Source organism: Rutidosis leptorrhynchoides, chromosome 2, assembly GCF_046630445.1.
Source record: "Rutidosis leptorrhynchoides isolate AG116_Rl617_1_P2 chromosome 2, CSIRO_AGI_Rlap_v1, whole genome shotgun sequence".
NCBI lineage: Eukaryota > Viridiplantae > Streptophyta > Magnoliopsida > Asterales > Asteraceae > Rutidosis > Rutidosis leptorrhynchoides.
In genome coordinates this window covers 614474363-614498498 of record NC_092334.1, presented here as the reverse complement: position 1 = coordinate 614498498, position 24136 = coordinate 614474363, and the positions used below count along the sequence as shown (strand labels likewise).

The 24136-nt window shown below is 31.3% G+C and overlaps 1 protein-coding gene across 1 annotated transcript; it reads right to left on the bottom strand.

Annotated features, from left to right (window-relative positions):
* Nucleotides 1-2384: 2384 nt before the first annotated feature.
* LOC139893505 (uncharacterized) lies at nucleotides 2385-6086 on the bottom strand. The gene is made up of 5 exons (XM_071876670.1): nucleotides 5793-6086; nucleotides 4957-5068; nucleotides 4491-4605; nucleotides 3226-4341; nucleotides 2385-2706 (listed from the first exon to the last, which is right to left on the bottom strand). The coding sequence occupies exons 1-5, from the start codon at nucleotides 5998-6000 to the stop codon at nucleotides 2461-2463; spliced, it is 1797 nt and encodes a 598-aa protein (XP_071732771.1). The 5' UTR covers nucleotides 6001-6086; the 3' UTR covers nucleotides 2385-2460.
* Between the last annotated feature and the right edge of the window lie 18050 nt (nucleotides 6087-24136).

The window sequence follows — 24136 nt, the reverse complement described above, 5'->3', positions numbered from 1 at the left end:
CTCCCAATTACTCTCTAATCACCTAGATTAGAGACTAGATGACTAACCGAGTTCAAGGAATCTGTGACATAATTACACATTACACATTTATGTAATTGTGATAATGTATGTAATTCATATATTAATATTAATATTAATATTAATATTAATTATTATTAATACTAATACTATACATACTAAAAACGGTTGAGTTTTTGGTCGTTCTCTCAATGCCAAAACGATAACAATTGGAGCCCCTTTTCACACTCGGAATTTTCATTTTTTTCCCCTCAACTATAACCAACATACAAAAATTACACCAAACTTCAAGGGGTTAAAACGTAAATTCTCCCAATTAAAATAAAACCTCTACCCAAACACTTCGACAGCCCGTATCTTCCTCCTCGCTCCGAGTTAAATTTCAACGAGCACACCGTTAAACCCGAAATATTTTTATGAACAAAATGAAACTAACTACGTTCGAAACGAACACTTTTTAAAAAACGCTAAACACAACGACATCCCGTATCTCCCCGCTCGCCAAGAGTTAAATTTTTTCGACATCAGCATCATACTCGAAATAATTTTATGAGAAAAAAGAAAAAAACCCGTTCAAAACGGACACTTTTTAAAAAACGCTAAACAGAACATCCCGTATCTTCCTCCTCGCTCCGAGTTAAATTTCACCAAGAACTCCGTTAAACTCAAAATATTTTTACGAACAAAACGAAACTAACTACGTTCGAAACGGACACTTTAAAAAACGCTAAACACAACGACAGCCCGTATCTTCCCGCTCGCCACGAGTTAAATTTTTCCGACAGCACCATCAGACTCGAAATAATTTTATGACAAAAGGATACTAACTACGTTCGAAAGGACACTTTTTAAAAAAACGCTAAACACAACGACAGCCCGTATCTTCCTGCTCGCCGCGAGTTAAATTTTTTCGCCAACACCGTCAGGCTCGAGATAATTTTATCAACAAAAGAAAACTAACTACGTTTAAACCGAACAGATTTTAAAAAACAATAAAGACGACGACACCAACAACGACGCATAACACATGAGCCGTTTTCCCTTGTAAGACCCTGTTTCAGTTCAGTCTTGTGCAGTTGATTGGGATGCCGTCCAGGTGGTGGGACGCCGTCCAGTAAAGAAAGACTGGACGCCGTCCAGATTGTTGGACGCCGTCCAGATGAACTGGCGGGCCAGCTGTGCAGATTTGTTATATTAAGAGGGGCATTTGTGTCTTTTTACTTGAGGCCGGATTTGTAGCCATATTATCAGTTGGGATTCAGTTTTGGATCACTCTTCACATCCACAAACACTCCCACTTCATTCTTAGAGAGAGAGTGATTCTAGAGAGAGATTTGGAGTTTTGGGAAAGAAGGAGCTTGAATCGATCGAAGGTCCGGGTTTTAAAGTTGTTCCTTTCGTTCTCGGCTACGTTGTGGTAGTATTGGTAAGTTCTAACTACGAATTTCATTTGTTGGATTTGATATTCAAAGTTAGGGTTTTGATTGTGTGTTCTTGAATAAAACCCACTAGTTGATAATTGGGTGTTTAAGCTAGTAAGTGGTGTTGATGACCATTGTTGGTGGGTTTTGGGTTGGAAGATGAAATTGATTAGTTGATAATCATGTTTGGGTGTGAAATCACTAGTTAATTTAGGTTATAAGTGATTAGAGGTGTAAGCTTGCAAAATGGGTGTTTTGACTTTGAGATTGGGTCAAAATGTGTTTTGTGTCAAATGATGCAAGTAATGTGTTTTGATGATGAAACCTTGAGTAAATGAGTTGTTGGAACATAGTCACTAGTCGATTGTGATTATGGGCGTTTTGGGCAGCAGCTGGAAGACCATTTGGACGCCGTCCAGATTGCTTGGACGCCGTCCTGGCCTTCACAACTGGACGTCGTCCAGATAACTGGATGCCGTCCAGATGAACTGTGTTACAAAATGTTTTTTTTTTAGGCATGTTTTTGGTCGGATAACGGGTTGGGTCGTTACATCCCTTCTGTAAATAAAACTTCGTTAAATATGAATACGCCGGCCGAAAGCCCCCGCCGCATCACACGGGCAGGACCGGACTAGTTAATATCAATACAATACTGCTTCTTGTTGATTCCTTTATACATATTATAACCTAATCATCATCATCCTGTACATTGATTTGATCTTAATACCAAAATACAATGTGGTTGATTTGTGTATACTTGTAATATAAAGGAACACATACAAACCAAATCAGTCAAGAAACTATGGGAACACTTTACTTGTTAGCAAGCTGACATAACCAAAGCCAATTTTCAAAAGCCAATCAGTAAATTAACTACTCCGTAACTCGGACACACATTTTTTTTCAAACTAATACTAATTAAATTAGATGCTACCTTATCATTCATGGGATAAGCAGGTCAAACACATTAGCATACAAATTAATTTCAGAGGTAACAATTTATGAATCGATCTCAAAAGTCTCACCGGCCACGGATGTTATAAATACCCCTCTCGCTGCAAATCTCATCGTCCATGTTTCCATCTAAACACAGACCACTGTTATTCACACTCATCTCAGAGCTTGCATTGCTGCTCGTTGCAAGTGGTGAATCTGAAACGCTCATTGTTCGACTTCTTGTGGGACCAGGTCGAACACTGTACATTGATGATGCTGGAATATTAGTCATCAATGGTCTCAAATTGCCTGGCACTGTCCTCCTTAAATCCTGTTGCAAACATATAAGTTAGGCTCCCTCATATAACCAATTTTAATAGGTGGCAAAATAGGTGAGTCAAATGGGTCAGGGCGTTTTGACCCAGAACACTTCTTGTCTAAGACTTGGTTTTAAAAAAAAAAAAAAAAAAAAAAAAACAAAATACACTTCAAACAGTAGTTTTTATGCTATTCTTTCTAAATGTCCCCACCAATTTAAAAAAAAAAAGGGGGTTGATAAAATAGACCCATTCCAACCTCTACTAGAATCTGATCAAAAAGATGACGATTAACGTATCAAATGGCATACTTAGCAAGAAAGGCACAACTTTTAATTGTAAATAAACAGTCAATGACAATAAAGACTTTACTTTATGTAAGAAAGAGTGGTCAACTGGTCATGGACAAAAGTGCCAATTACCACCTTTTTTCATTCTAATTCCATATCTGAACTAAATCGCTCATTTTTTCATAAAAAGCTATAACTGATTTAAAGAATTAACCATATAATGTCAGAAGGGAAGAAAAGTACCATATGTCGTATAGCCATATCCAACGATTTCTTTGAAAGTGATCTACCGAAACCAGAGCTATCAGGAGACGATTTAGCAGATAAGTTACTGTGAGGTGAATCCTTATCATCTTGCCTTGGAGGAACCAATTTCCGCATGTTTATAACCCTTTCAACCATCTTCGTTCCATATAAACCAGGGCTCAAATTGTCATTAGCTTTAGCGTACGCACGGTTCAGTGCAGGAACCGGCACCGAGCTTCCACTATTATGATTCATACCATTAGGGAGACGTCCTCTTGAAGGTGAGCAAGATTGCCTTCTTACCCTTCCATTAGCCACAGGCTCAACCGATGAACCCCGGCTACTCGGTGCACCGGGCCTACCCCTTTGAGCCGAAGTGGGTCTATCCGAAAGTGAGGTCCGTAAATTCGGTGGTGCATCAAGAGAGTATCCAGGCATCTCCTGAGGTTTCCATGGTCGTGGTCTTACACTAGGAGAACTATCCCGTTGAACTGGTGCACTTCTCGTTGTACTTGGTACGGGTTTTGTGAATGTAGGAGATTTAACTGTAGGGGTTGATGATGTTCTTGTTACGGTAGTCAATGTGGGTTGTCTACGGGTTGGTGTGGAGGCCCGTGATGCTGGTTTGGTTGTGGTTAAAGATGGTCTAGTTGTGGGGGTCGAAGACCTTGCGGTAGATCTTGGTGTAGGTGTAGAAGATCTGGCCGGGACTGTAGGCTTAGTTGAACCTATGGTGGAGCGAGGAGTAGGTGTAGATGATCTAGAAGGTCTAGATGTTGTAGTTGAAGTGGTTATGGAATTTGTTGATTTAGCTATCGAACTTGATACGGGTCTAGTTGATGAACCCAACGTGGGCCTTCCAGTTGGAGTAGCAGTCCTTCCAGTTGAGCTAGCGGGCCTTCGGGTTGAGGGAGTGGCCCTTCCACTTGGAGTAGCGGGCCTTCCGCTAGGAGTGGTGGGCCTTCCGTTTGGAGTAACGGGTCTTCCACCTGGGCCCGCTGAAGAGGAGGGCCTACGGAGTCCAACAGTTGAAGTGTTTAACCCAGGAGATGACAATGGTTGTCTAGATACCATATTATTCCTACCCGTAGCCTCCGGGTGGGTATTAGATAGCTATACATGAAGCAAGCACGTAAAAAACTTTAGTTATTAACATGCTCCACGATATATCAAACTGGTATTAAGAAAATAAAATTATATATAGATAAATACGACTTTAGCAGTCAAAAGCTACCATTTATAGAAACAAGAATTAGTCTTACTCGAGATTTTAGTACAGTAGGACGAGGTTTAGGAGTTCCCATCTGACCCATGACGGTTTTCTGTGATTCCATTTCCAGAGAAGGGAAAAGAGGCGTTCCAGGTGGCGTCAAAAGCCTAAAAAAATAACAATGTTCACTAAGTATTAACAAAAACATGCCTATGTGTGACATATAATTAACAAACTACAAATTCTAATATCCATACAAGTACTAATAGTCACTAGCCGAGTGGGACCTTGGTAGGGACTAATCAGTCAAGTTGGAGACTACTCGCACATTGACCAACGTTGACTTTGAGCCATTTTGACTAGATAATTTGGACTTTTGATAACTTTGACATAATAAATCGACCAATTCAGAGACTAGTCGGACTACTTCAGAATTTCGAACAGTCAAGAACTAGTCGGAGGACTTTAGCAACAATGACATGTTGATTACGAAATAGAGATTGCACATCACAAATTACCAATCATAATCGTTCTTATCATTTTCAGAGTTGAGAAGCTCATCTGCTCCATTCTTTCTCACAGGTGTTACAAAAGGCATGCTGAACATTTGTGAACTACCTTCAATTGATCCTACATAATCAAAATAATTACAAAAATTAGTCTAGACTTTAGACATACACAACATATATAATTCTCAACTCAAAATTAAAAATAAATACAGATAATCATCATGTGTTTGCGCTTTGCTTACTTGACACAATCAACTTATCATAGCTTAAGCTATATCAAAATACAATGCATAAAAAGTGTTTGGTTTTGTTTATACTACATGGAAATGCAATAAAATATGCAGTTGATTATGTGCCACATTTTGATTATGCAAGTAAAATGACCGTATTGCCGGATCAACAATTTCAATTAAGCTTATCTCGAGCAGTAACAATAAGCTTATTAACTGTATCGAAACAAAATAAGCTTATAAGTTGCTCAACTGCAACTAACTAACTAAAATAATTGAATATCAACATCAACAACTATACCAAATTTTAAACTTAATTATTAAGCTATCCTCCTTCCCCCTCTACCAACTGCCATTAAAACCAGATAATTATTACTTGGCTAGATATCAAAGGAATAGTTTTAAAAAATGGAATTTTTTTCAATTCTAGTTAGTTTAACTACTCATTTAATATATTCTAGTACTTATTTAGTTTCTAGTACCTTTTAAATAACACTTCCTATATGCAAAATAAATATATAAAATGTAACATCCAATGAAATATACATACACATTCAATTTCAAATGAATATAACTACAAAAATTAATAAAAATAAATAAAGTTAATGAAATTACCAAGTGATGAATCAAACTCATCTTCATCAGTATTCTGAAAAAGAAGATCACGTTCTTTTTCTCGTTTTCTCATTTCCAAAAATAACCCTAACTCCTCATCCTTATCTTTTGTAACAGGTTTCCTAAAACTACTCATCATTTGCTGCCGTTGCTTCACCGTCGCCGGTGCCGGCATTACCTTTTCCGGCGCCCGAAAACTTCGATTCATCACCACAACAAATGCTTTTACAGCTAAAGAAACCCTAAGTCTATATAAAACACATTACCTTCACGGAAACCAAAGCAAGAGCTTGAAATTTTACAAACCCTAGGTTTGCAAAATATACAATATAAGTTAATGCGTACAAGATTTAAGCTACAGATCTGACAACTGAGCTGAAATTTGATTCTAATGCAGTGGAAATAACATTTTGAATTCAAATTTTTTGAATACAAAAAAATGAAATTTATTTATTTTCAGGTGTAAATGGCAATGACAGATATATAATGATTTTATTTTATTATATTTATTTGAATAATGTAAGAATAAAAATAAATATGTGAATTTTGAGGTTTAAATGTAATGAAGGCGTAATTTATATCTAGAGAGAGGAAATTGGTACAGAAGTTTAGAGAGAGAAAGTTGGGATGAGGGTGTGTTAAATTTAAAAGATAGCAGAAACAGGGGAAAAGAGACACAGAAGGTAGTAGCAATCAATATAAATAGGGGTTGTTACAAAGGGACAAACAATATTTATTTATTTATTTAAAAAATGTAAAATTTGTTTGAAATGTTGTAAAAAAAAAAAAAAAAAAACTTTTTTACGTGTTTAAATTTGTTCGGTAATTAAAACTTGTGTTTATAGGTTGTTTGTCTAGATAGAACGAGTTTTTAGATGGTCTAAGTATTTAGAAATTAAGAGTAAATTAAATTCTTGCGATAATAAAAAAACAATACGGACTATTTGTTTTATCCAAATAAATAGTAAAATTTGTTTTAGATTTTTTTTTTTTTTTTTTTTTGAAAGGCAACAATAATTATTATTAAATTAAAAAACACTAGCAAGATGCTAGGTATATAATATACTTAACCCGACCGACTTTTAACACACAATTAAACACGAAAATAACAAGACACGATACACGAAACATGACACACGACAACAACATTCCTAAAGCCTCACTCGAATTGTCTATAACACACGATTTTAAACAAGACACGACATATGAAGGATCGAACCATCAGGATATCTCTAGATATACCAACCAAAACACATTGCATAATCACATAAGGGCAATCACTCGATAGAGTATGGAATTGGAAAAAGTCGAAGCACACAACTCACGAAACGACAATCACACGAAACCCTCGAAAAACAAGCCAATAATCCAACAACACAATCACATCGAGAGGTGATGATGTAATATGTCAAGGTGATTTTACAAGAAACAAACCATGATAGAACGACCGTCAGCCACATGATAAAACTACTAACCACCAGATCCAACCGAGATAGAAACCACGAATAGAGCCCCACCTGCTACCACCTCAAAATCTCGAACCCGAAAAGACCCAAGCCACACATCAGAGAGCACCAGAACCTATGCAACCCGACATAGCACAACCCACGAGATAGGGTACTCGAAGCTCTTAAAAACACGAACCCACACGAATCCATCATCCACGAACCTACAAACTCGAATATGAAAATATGAAGCTGAAACCACGAACAGATGAAGTAGCAGCAAGGCGGATCCAGTGTGGTGGTAGCAGACAAACGACAGGGGGAGCAACACGACAGTGAAAGGAATGAAAAAAAAGCAAGGGCACCCACCATTACAAAAACCGACGACCAGTGAAGAGTTGTAAAGAAAGGAACTCCGGTGACCAGTACAATAGCATGTTAACAAACAGCCGGCACAAAAACGACAGGAACCAGTCCCCCAAAGCCCAAACACCACTCACCTCCACCACAAACACCACAGAAATCCAGATATGCTCGAATTAATCACCGACTATAGAAATGTCAAAGAAAATCGAGGCCAATAAGAGACGGAACTGAAAAAGCAGGAGGTATCACAAATAGGAAAACAAGGAAAGGAATGGAACGAGATCCAGACCACCGGCGGAGAGCCGGTGGCCGGAGGAAACAAGGCGGCGCTTTTTTAGAACTAGGGTTAGATTGTTCTACAACTAGTAAAAGGGGCCCGATGCTGCGAGGTCTTTGGGTTGCACATTCATAGTTAACGTGCGTTATGTATTTACAGAAGTAAAAACGTTTTGCTACGAGTGTTTTTAGATACACGTAGTTAGTACCTAGTATACCTAACGGCCTATGCGTTTTTAACGGTAGGAAGATTGCGTAAAAAAAAGGAAAATAGAACCATCGATATGATGTAGTTAGTTTGGGTAATTTATTATAGGTGTATGTATATGTATTGAATATAATCCGAGGTATTTAGCGTTTTTTTTAGAAGTGTCCGTTTTGCGTATAGTTAGTCTCGTTGTGTTCGTAAGATTTTTTTGAGTTGAACGGTGGGTTCAGAAAAATTTAACGCGAGGCGAGTGGGAAGATATGTCCCATTAAAAATATGAGTGAAGTTGGGTTAAGTTTTTTAATTAAAAAAATAAGTTTACATTTTGCACCCCTGGTTTGGGAGTTGAACTTGAAAGTTGTCTAAAGTTTGAGGGGGTGTTTGGTTTTTTTTTTTCAATGTCGTTTGGTAGGCATGGGGGGTCAAAAACGACCAAAAACCCCATGCCTTTTAGTATATAGAGATAAATCATCATTTTTCCTCAAGAACTAATTTTTTCTCTAATTAGATCATACTTTACTATAAATGTTGTGGGTTTGGTGGTGCGACTTTTTTTATGACGTAACAGTGCATGTTAATAAATGTGAGTTATCGTGGTGTGAGTCGAGGGCAGTGGCGAATCTAGAATGACAATTCAATGAGTCCTAAAAAATTCAAAGCTAATTATAGTTGAAGGGTAATTTAATGGTTGTTTACCTCCAAAAAATCTATAATTTTCAAAAATATATGGGATTCTATAGTTAAATTTAGTGGTGTTATATACAATTTAAATACTATATTGTATAAAATTTTTTTTCAAAGTAGTGGGGTCATAGGACACCACCCACTTACGTGCACAATCGCCCCTGGTTGAGGGTGTGGGTGAGAAGTGTTGCAATAATATGGTAAAATATGATTGAGACGGAGTAAAAAGAAGATAAAATAATTTTATTTGATCGTCATAGACTCATAGGGTATTTTTGAAAAAACTAGTTTGTAGCTGATATCTAGTAGCTTGTAGCTGATAAGTGTTAGTTTTTTATATGTATTCAGGTATTTGATAATAGCTGGAACTGTTAAAATAAAGAGTTTTAAACTCTATCTAAAAGTTATGTGAACTTTTTTTTAATGGTAGTATCAGTATCGCTCAGAGACTTAACAACATTCGCGATCATATGCCACCTACACACACGTTAGGAGAAAACCCAAATCGAAATAACCCTGGCAGTACGGTTGAAGTTTGTGAACACCCCATCCGAAAAACTAAAGGCTTGCAGTACCAATTATATCCCGGCCCTTAGAATCGAACCTGCACCTACTTGTTGAGGATAAATAGGCCACCCCCTCGTATAGTTAGGCAATGCTTCGGTGGTGTTATGTGACCTTTTATCTTCTAGCTTTTTCACTCCGTTTAAAAGCTTTAAACTCTTTTAACCAAAAAAAAAAAACTTTCTATTAAATATGAACTTTTTCATAAAAGCTAGAAGTTAAAGCTTCGAAAAACTTATAACCATAAATATTGATAAATTTAGCATACTCAATATGAAATATTATGTTTTGTTTATAAGTTCATAAGAATGAAAAGATTACTATAAAACATGTTAGATAGCTAGGAAATTTAGTATGTATATTCTTCATTCTATTTAAAAGCTAAATATTTTAGTCTTTAAAGACTAAACAACCGGCATAGAAGAAAACATCATTACACCAATAATGAAAATTACAATTACTCCCAATGCTCCAAGAGTATACTAAATAAAGTTAATCTGGAGCCAATGGTCTCGTGTTTGATCTCCATATGTTAAAATCTTTTGCAATATTGTCTCTCCTATGTGAAATTCATAAGTGAGCAAGAGCTCTTCCGCCTCTGAATACATCCTCGTTAATGATCTCATTTCTCTTCTGCACCGAAGAATGGATTAGTTTATTTCTCCATCGCCTTATCGACCACAAAAGAACTAGCCTAGATGCTAGGCAAGATGCGTTAACATTAGATGAGCCAACATCAAAGGATCCCGAATCTATAAACCCAATCTATAACCCCTTGTAAATCATTTGGTATTGGACCTGTGTTACCTCACCAACTCATGAAGCTACACCACAAAAGAGTGACCAAGACAAATTCGGTGAAGTGATGCTCAATACATTCGTCAGATCTCTCACAAAACGGGCATCTAGGCGACTCTATTATCACACCTTTGTTTAAAAAATTAAGGTGGTGTTTGTTACTAAAGATGTTTTTGTCTTAAGATCTACGAACCACGTCTGTAAAGAAGATGTTGCCTAATGGTCTGTACGATGAATATTGAAGACTGTTTATTTTTATATCTGCAAAATAACTTAATCATGTATGCAGCAGTTAGAAGCACATTTATAAGTCTGCGAGGTTGCATACAGAATAAGACATTATTTTATCTTATATCTTCAGAATAACAAACACTCTGCAGTAAAAACGTATGTGAGCGCACAGACATAAGATATAATAAGATTTGCAGACTGAAAAACAAACGGAACCTAAGACAAGTGAGGATACGATTCATGAGAAGCCTGCAAATAAAAATATTGACCTTCTTTCGAAGTATGGATAACCAACAGGTAACTACAGGTAACTATATGACCAGACGTAGCATTCGGCCCGAGCAAATGCGAGTCACACAAAAAAGAAAGGATATTAACTGAAAACTTATAATTAAAAAAAAAAAAAAAAAAAAAAAAAAAAACTTAAACCCCAATTTCAACTGTCGGGACATAAGACCATACAATTCACAGCGCTGAAAAGAGTTTTCAGATTTTCCAGTTTTGTACCCGATCGCCCTTAACCCGTGCAATCGAAGCCCAATGTATATTGTTATTTGAATGAAGTTTTTCTTATTATTATAATTTAGTAAAGTAGATATGTATATTCAAAATATTTATAATGTAATTTAGGAAAATATGTATAATTAGATAGTTATACATAGTTGATAGTTATAGCTAAATTGCCAAATACATATAAAAACACTTTATCGGTCATAATTTATGAAAGTGAATTACTAAGGATATGTTTGTCAAACGAGCTGGTAGTTTTTAGCTTGCAGTTGATAGGTGGCAACTTTTAGCTGATAGTTGTTAGTTTTTTAGGTATATTTTGGTGTTTAGTAAAGTAGCTGAATCTGTTAAATAAAGAGTAAAAAGGTAAAAAAAAATTACTATAAGTTAAAAGTTTAACGCTACTTCTAATAGCTTTTAGCTTTTAACTTTTTTCATCTATCAAAAATTTTAAGCTTCTTTATCCAAACGAAACTTTTATTAAATAAGAACTATTTTATAAAAATTAAAGATAACTAAAGATACTCTTATTTGAAACATCTTAAAACGAATAAGTGAACTATTGATTTTGAACATCTTAAAAAACCTGACTATTGATTTTAGTGTTTGGTTTACATATATAAAATGTCGACCAGCATAAATATAAATAGTCCTTTCTTCCTAAATCTATAGTCTATTATTTTATTTTGAGATGTCTCAAATTAATTGTCCACATCCATAAATGAAAAAAAATAATATGATAAAAGTATTTTGTGCCCCTACTTTATGCATGCATGACAAAAAATAGGTAAAAAGTAAGGGGTAAGACTGAAAAGTAAATAGAAAAGTACATGTACGAGTATTTTTTTCTTAAACTATGTGTTTTTTTGTCTGTGAACGAACGGAGGGAGTATTATTTAAAATCATATGGGTGAAGCATACTAAAAATTGGGTGATACGTTTTGGATTAGAAAATATAAGTTTTACCAATTAAAAGATACCCTCCACCTGCTAGAGTAGTTGTGTAGGTAGCACATCCATGCTTCATAGATTCCACATTCTAATGTTTGACATTAAAATTATTATGTTTTAATATAATTAAATTTATTTATTATCTATACATTTATAAAATAATAATCTGACTTTGATTTTTAAACTATTATCTTTTGCAAGTATATACTTATACTTATTTTAATTAAATTTATCATGATATATAATACGTCATATACTTTGAACATTCTACCTTGTTAGTCATTATAATAATACTATGAAATTAATACAATAATATTAACAACAACAATAATAATATTTCATACGTTTCTAAATAACTGTCTCATGATATATAACTGACTTTTCATAATCTTTTCTCACCACTTTTTCATGTGTTTTTATATGGAGTATAATATTTGATAAAATTTATATCAATGGATTACATTTTAAACGTATTTTCATTGATAAATTTTCATCAAATATTATATAACATAAAAAATAAATCTTCAAAGTCAAGATTTAACAAGAAAATCTTCAAAAATCAAACCGTGACAATAATTATGGGACGGATGAAGATCGTTATAAATTATAAGTATGATATATTTTGAATGTAAAATTAAAAAGATAATAGTTGGTGCTATTTCTCAAAATTTAATAAAAAGAAATGGTTTCCATATAAACACAAAATATTAGATTAATTCAATTTATCTATAAATATTTTGTTATAGTATCACTGTGGAATATACGGGTTGATGATTGATGTTGTGATGTTGTGAAAATACTACTAGACAATTATCACACGAATAGGCAACCATTCATAATCGTACAGTAAAGCTAATAGCAAGTCCAAGTTCGTTCCACAGTGGACGATTTAATTGAGATTCTGAAAACACTAATAATTATCCTAAGTTGATTGCGGGGTTTTAAGAAAGTGTTGATTAGACTAATATTAACCTAAGAGATTAACAAATAAGATTAAAACGTGTCCACTTGATTGATCCACCTTTTGTCATGATTTACATAACTCATTCATTACACAACAATGTTTAAACATATAGTTTCATTTCCATTCGTCAACTGTGACGACCTGGAGATTTCGACCAAATTTAAACTTAATCTGTAAATGTTTTTGACACGATAAGCAAAGTCTGTAATGTTGAGTCTCAAAAGTTTTGGAAACTATATTCATGTAATCAATAACCCTTGGCTATTCCCGAAGATTCACGAACAATTGCTTGTAAATGAATATGTGTGTGTATATATATATATATATATATATATATATATATATAAATGTAAATACATACAATGATTTGAAATTATAAATTATAATCATTAGAATTAAATATGGAAAATAATATATAAGATAATAATTTTGTAATTTAAAATGAATCTATAAATATATATATATTCAATGCATAAATATTATTATATATATATTGTAATAAATAAATATTAAAGAATTCAATATATTATAATCAGTAAATATGATATAATTAATAAATTGTATTATATCAAATTTAATTACAAGATTGAACGTAATTGTTACATTAATATTATTATCAATACTTTCATTATTATTATTTGTAAAATTTGATATGTATAACTTGTTATATTATTATTATGATTATTAATATAAATATCATTCTTAACAATGTCATTATTATTATTAGTATTATCATTATCACTATTATCATTAGTAGTAACATTATTAAAGTTATTATTATCAATACTTTTATTACTTTTATCATTATACTTATTATTAGTATTATTTTGTTATTAATATTATTATTATTATAATTATAATTATTATTAAATTTACCATTAGATTTAATTATTAAACTTATTATTATTATTATTAAAAAGACCATTCATATTACCATTATTATGGAAATCACTATAAATATTATCATAAAGATAATACAAATTATAATAAATATCATTTTGATTATTATTATAGTTGTTAAAATTATTATTAATTATTATTATTTATATAATTATTATTATTATTAATATTATTATTATTAATCTACTTATTTATTTATTTATTATTACTTGTTTATTTATTTATTTATTTATTTATTTATTATTAATATATTTAAATCAGGGATCGATTCAGTTGCTTGTTGCTTTCGATCTGTATACGTAATTTGTTTTCTGTCTCCTATCTGGTACAAGATTCGATTTAATAACATTAGCAAACAAAATCTGTTGAAGGTCTCGATCGATTTATTTATTTTTTTTTCTTTTCACTGATTGATTTGTCGAACCATTCTTCCTATAAAACAAACAATTAACTTCTACTATCTACAGAAACCATTCACCTTTACACTCACATTATCAAATTACAGTCCTAGTAGCTGTCATTAGTTGTGAATTTAGTCAAAAAAAACTCTGAAACCGCCGGTTACCTCTGTTTTGTTAAAATTTTCAAAAACTTTGAAATCGAATGAAATTGAAAAATCTAAAAATGCAGTGTTGATAGAAATCTGTCATTCAAACTATCTGTAAAGTTTCAAGGTTCAATTTTTCTTATCGAGTTCTAATTTTCAAGTCAAACTTAATTTTAAAAAAGTCAAATAATGTGTTCATGGTGAAATTCGATTTTGTGTTAGTATTTTGAGTTAAATTAACGATTCATATAGTTTCTAATAACGATTTGAAACCTTTTTCATGAAGGAAGTTTGGTCTATAACAGCCTAAAATGTCGAATTCGATTTAAAGTTTATATGTGTTCTTAATTTTCTGTTTCAGTTTTATTTTAATTATTTTTCTGCTGTTTTAATCAATTCAAACACTTTTAAATCATTTCTGTATAAGTTTAAAACTTAAAAGTAATTAGTAAAATTCGTTGTTACTTGATTCTGAGCTCTGATCGATTTTAAGAGGAAGAAGAAAAGTAAATATTGAAACAGAGAGATAAATATATAGATATAGGATGGATAATAAATCAGAAAAATAAACCAGACGAGATGGTTGGGCATGCTATGTGTAAACGTGAGGTCTCTGGTTCAATCCCCGACATGGGCTGTATTTCTTTTTGGCACTTATTCTTTTGAGGTAGTTTTTGAATTTTAAAAATCTTTATTATTATTATTATTATTATTATTATTATTATTATTATTATTATTATTATTATTATTATTATTATTATTATTATTATTATTATTATTATTATTATAGTTATAATTATATTATCACTTGTGTTATCATTAATTTGATTATTATCATTATTAGTAGTATTATAATTGTTAGAATTATTAATTAACACTTATTATTATTAGTATGATTATTACTACCAACTATTATTATTTTTGTTACTAGTATTGTTATTATTAGGTATTATTATTATTACAAGTAATATAATTATAATTATAATTATTATTAATGCTCAAATAAGTATTAAGTATCATTCATTGTTATTATTATGATTGTGATTATTATTGCTAGTGTTAATTATTATTGTTAAATTTGTTATTATTACTAATACTATTATCATTACTTAGTATTATTGTTAATATTATTACTGATATTAATATATGTATTATTATTATTATAATTATTATTATTATCATTATTATGAATATAATACAAATTACCATCATAAATATTATTATTAATATCATATTATAAATTATTAGTATTATTATTGTATTATTCACAAAAGTAATAGTAATAAAATTATTATTATTGATAATATGATTATTAGTATGGTTATAATTAAACTTGTAATCATTATTATCATAAGTAGTAAAATTGTTATATTCATAGTTATTATTATTAATATTATTACAAATAGATATTTTTATGTAAAAATACATTACAAGCATATTAATATCACATATCACTATAATTTTATTATTAACAAGATAGTAACTTAGCTATATATAAAATATATCAATTAATATATACATATCTTTTTTTTTTCATATATAAACCCTAATATAAATTATTATTATTATTATTAATATGTTATAATAAAAGATAAACACTAGTTAAATAAAATATATAAATTAAATATATCTATATCTATATAACAAATAATTTAACAAGAATATTATTAAAAATAATATATATATATTCATTCGATTATGATTATGTGTGTTAATATATATACAAATAATATAGGTTAGTGAATCCAAGGCCAACCCTACTTTTGTTCAATGTCGTCACATGTATTTTTACTACAAAATATATTATGTGAGTTTCATTTGCCTTTTTACCCTTTATATTTTTGGGTTGAGAATACATGCGCAATTTTTATAAATGTTTTACGAAATAGATACAAGTAATCGAAACTACATTATATGGGTGAATGATCGAAGCCGAATATGCCCCTTTTTGCTTGGTAGCCTAAGAATTAGGGAACATCACTAATTTTGAGAATTAGTGCACGCCTAATTGACGCGAATCCTAAAGATAGATCTATTGGGCCTAACGAACCCATCCAAAGTACCGGATGCTTTAGTACTTCGATGTTGTTTTTATCATGTCCGAAGGATTTTCGGGAATGATAGGGGATATTCTTATATGCATCTTGTTAATGTCGATTACCAGGTGTTCAATCCACATGAATGATTTTTATCTCTATGCATGGGACGTATATTTATGAGAACTAGAAATGAAATTCTTGTGGTCTATTAAAATGATGAAAATGATCGTTTATGATAAACTAATGAACTCACCAACCTTTTGGTTGACACTTTAAAGCATGTTTATTCTCAGGTATGAAAGAAATCTTCCGCTATGCATTAGCTCATCCTAGAGATATTACTTAGAGTCATTCATCACATATTTCTAAAGACGTTGCATTCGAGTTGTTGAGTTTATCAAGATTATTATTAAGTCGTTGATAGTTTGATATATTATGAAATGAAATGCATGCCTGTCAACTTTCGATGTAATGAAAGTTTGTCTTTTAAAAACGAATGCAATGTTTGTAAAATGTATCATATAGAGGTCAAGTACCTCGCGATGTAATCAACTATTGTGAATCGTTTATAATCGATATGGACTTCGTTCAGATGGATTAGGACGGGTTATGAAATCAACTTCCATAAAACCTCAATTAAATGAAATTCATTAACTCGCGTAGACTCATTTCAAAGATCAAATTATGTTTTGAGTAAATCATTGAGACTCGATTTTGGATTAAAATCACTTAAAATCCTTTGATTATCGAAATCACTTAAGATAATCAAACACCACTATGTTGTCTAAAAACCAATTGAAAACCAACCCAACCCAAGGACACAATCACTTGAAATCCCCAATTTGGTTATCTAGCTCACACAAGGTGTTGAAGCACAAATTGTTTCACAAATCAAATCACTAAGAAAAACTACACAATCTATGTAATCAAAGTAAAGTTTAAAGCAAATGCATAGCAATAGATCTTTAACCTACCTCAACAATCACCAACTCATTCAAACACCCAATTCATAAATTAGGGCAAAATCCAAGCATCAAGTTTACAAATCAAGTGAACACAAGTAATCTAAGCTTTACATAAACAAGAACTAAATCAAAGAAATAACAATCATTCATCATTACAACTATTTAAGGAAGAAAACTACCAAAATGAGATAAGAAACTAAAGGAAATGGAAAGGATGATGGAAATGGAGCTTCAATCTTCATGAATCTTCAACATATAACATGTAATTATCCTTCATTTTGATGGAATCATGGATGCAACCCATTTAGGGTTCCAAAACGGCCCCTATGTGTAGCTCCCTCCACCAAAAACCCATAAAAATGTATTTATAGGTCGACCTGATTTTCTGGGCTGATACAGGTCAGGAACGCTGTTCTAGAGAAGAGGAACGCCGTTCTAGGTGGTGGAATGCCGTTCTAGGTGGTGGAACGCCATTCTTAGATTGCTTCAAATGCTTCTGACTTCATTTTCTCAAATTTTAGTGTAATGGAACGACATTCTTGGCTTAGGAACGTTGTTCTTGTCTAGAAGTGTGCTTTTTCACCCCAAAACTTCACTTTATTCATTCCTTAGGCTCAAGGGTTGATTCCTTAACTCACAAAATCCATGCAAGTATTGGATTCATTTATACCACGAAATCGAGTGCATTCCAGCTTTATATTCTGTTTCGATTTGTACTAATGTTTTAACACTCCAAAACTTCACTTAACTTTACTTGGTTCATTTCTTAACGATTTGGCTCAAGACTTGGTCAAGCTTGCACCAAGTTAGGCTTTTTGGATTTAAACTAACTTTAACCAAATAATCATCCTCATGAACCCATCAAAACCAAGCAAAATGAGAAAGATAGTGCGAAGATAAATATGCATATTTGAGCACTATCAAATCTCCACACTTGAACCTTGCTTGTCCTCAATCAAGCTTAAACTTAACCAATATACACAAATGTTGACCAACTTTCACTAATAAGATCTTACAACTTCAAGTATGGTCATTTCAACTTTTCAAACTTTGAACAAACTCAAAAATACTTGACAAATCCAAAGAATTACCTTAATGCTTTTGTCAATCTTCAAAGGCTTCAACAATCTCTAAATTAATTCAACTTTGACTTTGGCTTGAGGACTAGATCAATTTTACCTCTATTTATTGTGACCTTCAAGCCAATTCAACACCAAACCAATAAAAACTTCACAAATACCAAGTTCTTTGATTTTTGACTTCCAAGACTTTGACCGACCTTGACTTTCATGTAATTGTCTTTAATTCATTTTAACCATTTCAAATTGGAACTTCATAAACCATTAGCTTCTTCAAATTCTCAACTAACTCAACTCAAAATAATCAAATTCAATCTTAAACTAATTCTTCACAATTTCTCATCAAACATCCAAATTATTCCCAAAAATGCTTCTAGAATGTTTCAAAATCAATAACATCAAAATGAACTTAACCTTTACCAGATTCATTCAAACTTCAATTTTTTAAGGTGAACCTTCTAGAAGAACTTCAATTAAGCAGAAATCAAGCATAATTAACCAAAATTTCCATTATCTATCTCTTTATCATCAAATCTAGGATTGCCCAAAAGCTTCACACTCGGCATCAAGAACCTCAATATCATGGATCATCAAAAAAGTTTGGCCTTAGGGAAAACAAGATATTTTGAAAACCATTTTTTGCATTTTTAGAACGGGAAAACAAGTCAAGTTTTTATACAAGAAAAGTTTTTCAAAATTTTTGGTTTTTAAGGCTTTGTACATTCAAAGCCATCCCGGTTTTGGAATGACCGCACAGATCATGGGATAGAAAGTTGTGGCATATAGGATTATCTTAAAGAACCTTATCTTCCTCATTGTAATCGAATTATTATTATCATTAGCTAGAGTTTCTTTTCTTCCTTATTTACTCTATGTTTATACGTATTAGTTGTGGGCACGTATCTAACATTTGGTATTGGAGCGTAGGGCCATTTTAAAAGTCGAGTTCGAGAAATAGTGTAGCCCTCCGCTGCAGGGAATATGCAACAGGGGAGACGCGGTAGGGAACTGAATTTTTATTTGAAAGGACCTTGATCTTATAATCACAGTTTGAAGTATTGAAGAGTGAGGAAGCAACTTCATTTTGATCTTGTTGTTCATGAGAAGAAGCTAGCTCAGGACAAGAAATCGGTATAGCATGTGGTCAGCGTTTGTTTTCGTGGGTGGTGTGAAAGTTTCTTGGAACAATCTGATTGTAAAAAAGTTAAAGCTCTCAAGGGTGTTGAGAGGCTGTCAAATTTGTTCGTGAAAATTGACTAACTGGTGGAGGTACAAGAAAATGTTATAGCGTGTTTGGCTTATTTTTTGGGCGGTGTAAAAGGCACTTGGAACAAATTTGACCATACAGAGTTTGTTTATTGTTCAAAAATCACACATTAGTGTAATCATTGTGGCTATGGTGGTTAAAACTGAGATGACCGTGGATGTGACATGAGAAGAGATCGGGGGTCCGAGATAAGCCTAGATGGTGTTAAACGTGTTTGGCAGAGCTACATTATATGTTACAAGTGTGGTGCACTAATGGAATGAATAAACTAATTAAGGGGTGATTGTTGGATTAATCAGTTTATTTTAAAATTTGATTTATTTTATGATTAAGTTTATATTGATAATTAGATAGGTGTTAGTTCTATTAATTATTTATTTGATCTTTGGAAGTTACCAAAGTGTAATAGATCAGGGATATAAAGTTGTGGCATGTGGGATTTATTTGTTACATATTTAGTACGAGTCTTTTACTATAAACAGGTCATGACATAGCCGTTGTTGCAAGAAATGATTTCGCTCTATACTTTAGAAACTTATAGTTACAATACGCAAATTGATAATTGATACAAACCTTTTATTAAACGTAAAGTTAGAAAAACATATACACATATATACCTTATATTAAATTAGAAAGTAAAAAAAAAATAATGAAAAGTTAAAAGAAAGAAAAAGGAAATAGTTATCCGTTTTCTCACATTAGACGACAATTGAAAGAGTGAGTATTAATATCTATTATAAAGTTATCATGTGTCACTATGGAAAATTATTTGTAGCAATACACACTTTCAGTATATATACATTTAGTATTATTTAAATAGTTACAATTACGGGAGCATATTATCGATACGTTCAAAACTGAAATTTTACTCGTAGTGAAATAATCGGGGAAAAAAAATCATGATGAAGCGTTACGTGAAAGGATTCAAGGAGAACTTTTAATCGAAAAAAACTCGTAGATCCATGTGTTTTTCATTTAAATAAAAAACTAAGACTTAAAATTAATTGTAAAAAGTGAAAAATAGCACTGTACGTAAATAGGTTCTCCAAATTCTTACCATACCTAAGTTTTCCATGAATTCTCTCACTAATCGTTGGTATATATAAATTACTAATTATTAGAATTATAATATATATACACACACATTTTTAATTTTATAAACAACAGGATTAAAATGTATTTTAAAAAAGTATTAAAAATGTGTTATAAATAAATGAAATAAGTGATTGTCGTTTGAGTATGTTGAACGATGTAAACATGCGAGTGATTTAGTATAATAATTAAAATTAATTAATAATTAATTAAATAATAATAATAATAATAATAATAATAATAATAATAATAATAATAATAATATATAAATAGCCTTATCTTCCTCATTTTTATTATTTGTTTTTGGCAAAATTATACATACATACATACATACATACATACATACATACATATATATATATATATATATATATATATATATATATATATATATATATTAGAGAGATCAAATGAGAACTTTTTAACCCAGAGAACCATGAAAACTCAAAAATACACTGAAATTCGAACAAAAAAAAGGGAAATTCGAACAAAAAAGTGGGCGGGCGAACAAAAAACGTGAAATTCGAACAAAAAAAAGGCGGACGAACAAAAAAATGTGAAATTCGAACAAATTTGTGTTCTACATTTTTGAAATACGAACAAAAAAATGTAGAACACATTGATAGTCGAACAAAAAACATGATATTCGAACAAAAATGTGTTCTACATTTTTGTAATTCAAACAAATTTTTTTTTGTTCATCCGTGTTTTTTTGCTTGAATTTCGTTTTTTTGCTCGAATTTCTTGTTTTTTGCTCGCCCGTCACTTTTTTGCTCGAATTTCAGTGTATTTTTGAGTTCATAGAGTTCTCACACTAAAAAAGTTCTCACTAGATCCTCTCCATATATATATATATATATATATATATATATATATATATATATATATATACACTAGTTTTTTTGAGCCCGTGCGATGCACGGTGGATATAATATAACTGATTATAAATGAATTTTTATTAAATTAGTGTCAACAAATGATATAATTTTTTTTAATCACCAAATAAATTTATTTAAATTTGTCGAACAAATATTTTTTGTAAATTGTTCGATTATTCTATGATTAATGATTATAGCTACTTCATTAATTGGAGCAACAGTTGGTAGTTGTTTTTAAAAATGTTGATGAAAACATTTAGAAATTATGATATGTAATTAATAGTTGATGGATCTCATAAAAATGAAATATAGTTCTAGTTTTTAACAAAAATAACATTAAACATACATTATAGTTAATAGATGTCATAAAAATGAAACATAGTTCTAATTTTTTACAAAAATAACATTAAACATAGTTCTAGACTTAAATCTATAAGTGTTGCAACACTTCTTTGAATACAACATTGTTGGTTGTGTTGGATATTTGATTATCCTTTTCTAGAATTAATATCTTTATTCCTTGCCGATTGGTTACTCGAGAAAGTGCAACGTATAGTTGTCCATGCGTTGCACGTTGGATTTAATATTATTTCAAAGATTGCGTACGTATAATATTAATAACATAACATTGAAACATATATTATGTTTCATATATCTGATACGAATCAAACATATTTAAAAAATAGATTATACTTGATGGATCTCACAATAATGAAACATAGTTTAAATATTAAAAAAAATAACATTAAACATACATTATAGTTGATAGATATCATACAAATAAAAATTATTTAAAACATATTCTAAACTTAAGTCTATAAGTGTTGCAAGACTTCTTTGTATACAATATTTCTTTGAGCCCGTGCGTTGCACAGATGTGTAAAAAATTGTGCAAAAAAGGGATTTGCAGTTCATATTGGTATGTAAATAGCGATACTAAAAAATAAGAAAAGTATAAGAATTATTTAAGAACCCGTGGTGTTGATAAAATTTAAAAATTCTTTTGAGTTTAAAAGCCCGTGGTCAGGCCACATTATAACAGGAAATCTAGAATAATTCTTTAGAAAAGTATAAGAATTATTTAACATGAAATAGCTAGATTTTTTGAGCCCCTGCAATGCACGGCGGATATAATATAACTGATTATAAATAATTTTTTATTAAATTAGTATCAACAAATGAGAACAATACAATTAGAAAAAAATATAGTTTATCTATTTTTGAATTGCATATTAATGTATTTTTAAAAAGTAGATCAACGTACGGTTATATTAGGGTGATAAACGACTTTAACGTGACAATACTTAACTCCACATAGCTGGAATAACATTCTACCCTCAAAAAAATTTAGGTAATTTTTCATTTGACACTTGCAAAGAAGAATTAACAATCAAAAATAATCTTTTGTTGATTATGTAAATCTTAATTAGGTAACAACGATAGTATGTTGATTAATTCTTACAATAGTCTCGAGAAATTCACCTAAGTTTGACGTATTCAAGAATCATGTAAAACTTGGTTTTTCTTTTCATGACCCGTCCTAATCCATCTGAACGAAGTCCATATCGATTATAAACGATTCACAATAGTTGATTACATCGCGAGGTACTTGACCTCTATATGATACATTTTACAAACATTGCATTCGTTTTTAAAAGATAAACTTTCATTTCATCGAAAGTTGACAGGCATGCATTCCATTTCATAATATATCAAACTATCAACGACTTAATAATAATCTTGATAAACTCAACGACTCGAATTCAACGTCTTTTGAAATATGTCATGAATGACTCCAAGTAATATCTCTAGAATGAGCTAATGCACAGCGGGAGATTTCTTTCATACCTGAGAATAAACATGCTTTAAAGTGTCAACCAAAAGGTTGGTGAGTTCATTAATTTATCATAAACGATCATTTTCATCATTTTAATAGACCACAAGATTTTCATTTCCATTTCTCATAAATATACGTCACATGCATAGAGACAAAAATCATTCATATGGTGAACACCTGGTAACCGACCTTAACAAGATACATATAGAATATCCCCATCATTCCAGGACTCCCTTCGTACATGATAAATTCGAAGTACTAAAGCATCCGGTACTTTGGATGGGCTTGTTGGGCCCAATAGATCTATCTTTAGGATTCGCGTCAATTAGGGTGACTGTTCCCTAATTCTTAGATTACCAGACTAAAAAGGGGCATATTCTATTTAATAATCCAGCCATAGAATGTAGTTTTGATTACTTGTGTCTATTTCGTAAAACAGTTATAAAAGCAGTGCATGTATTCTCAGTCCCAAAAATATATATTGCAAAAGCATTTAAAAAGGGAGCAAATGAAACTCACGATACAATATTTTGTAGTAAAAATATTCATACGATGGAACTGAACAATGCAGGGTTGGCCTCAGATTCACGAACCTATATCAGTTATATATATTAAAACGTATAATTAACATGTAATAATAATCTAACCAGTTTATATATTAATTATATAATATATTATTTATTATAATGTATTTGTTATTTTCAAATGTTATATATATCTATATATGTTACTTTTATATTAAA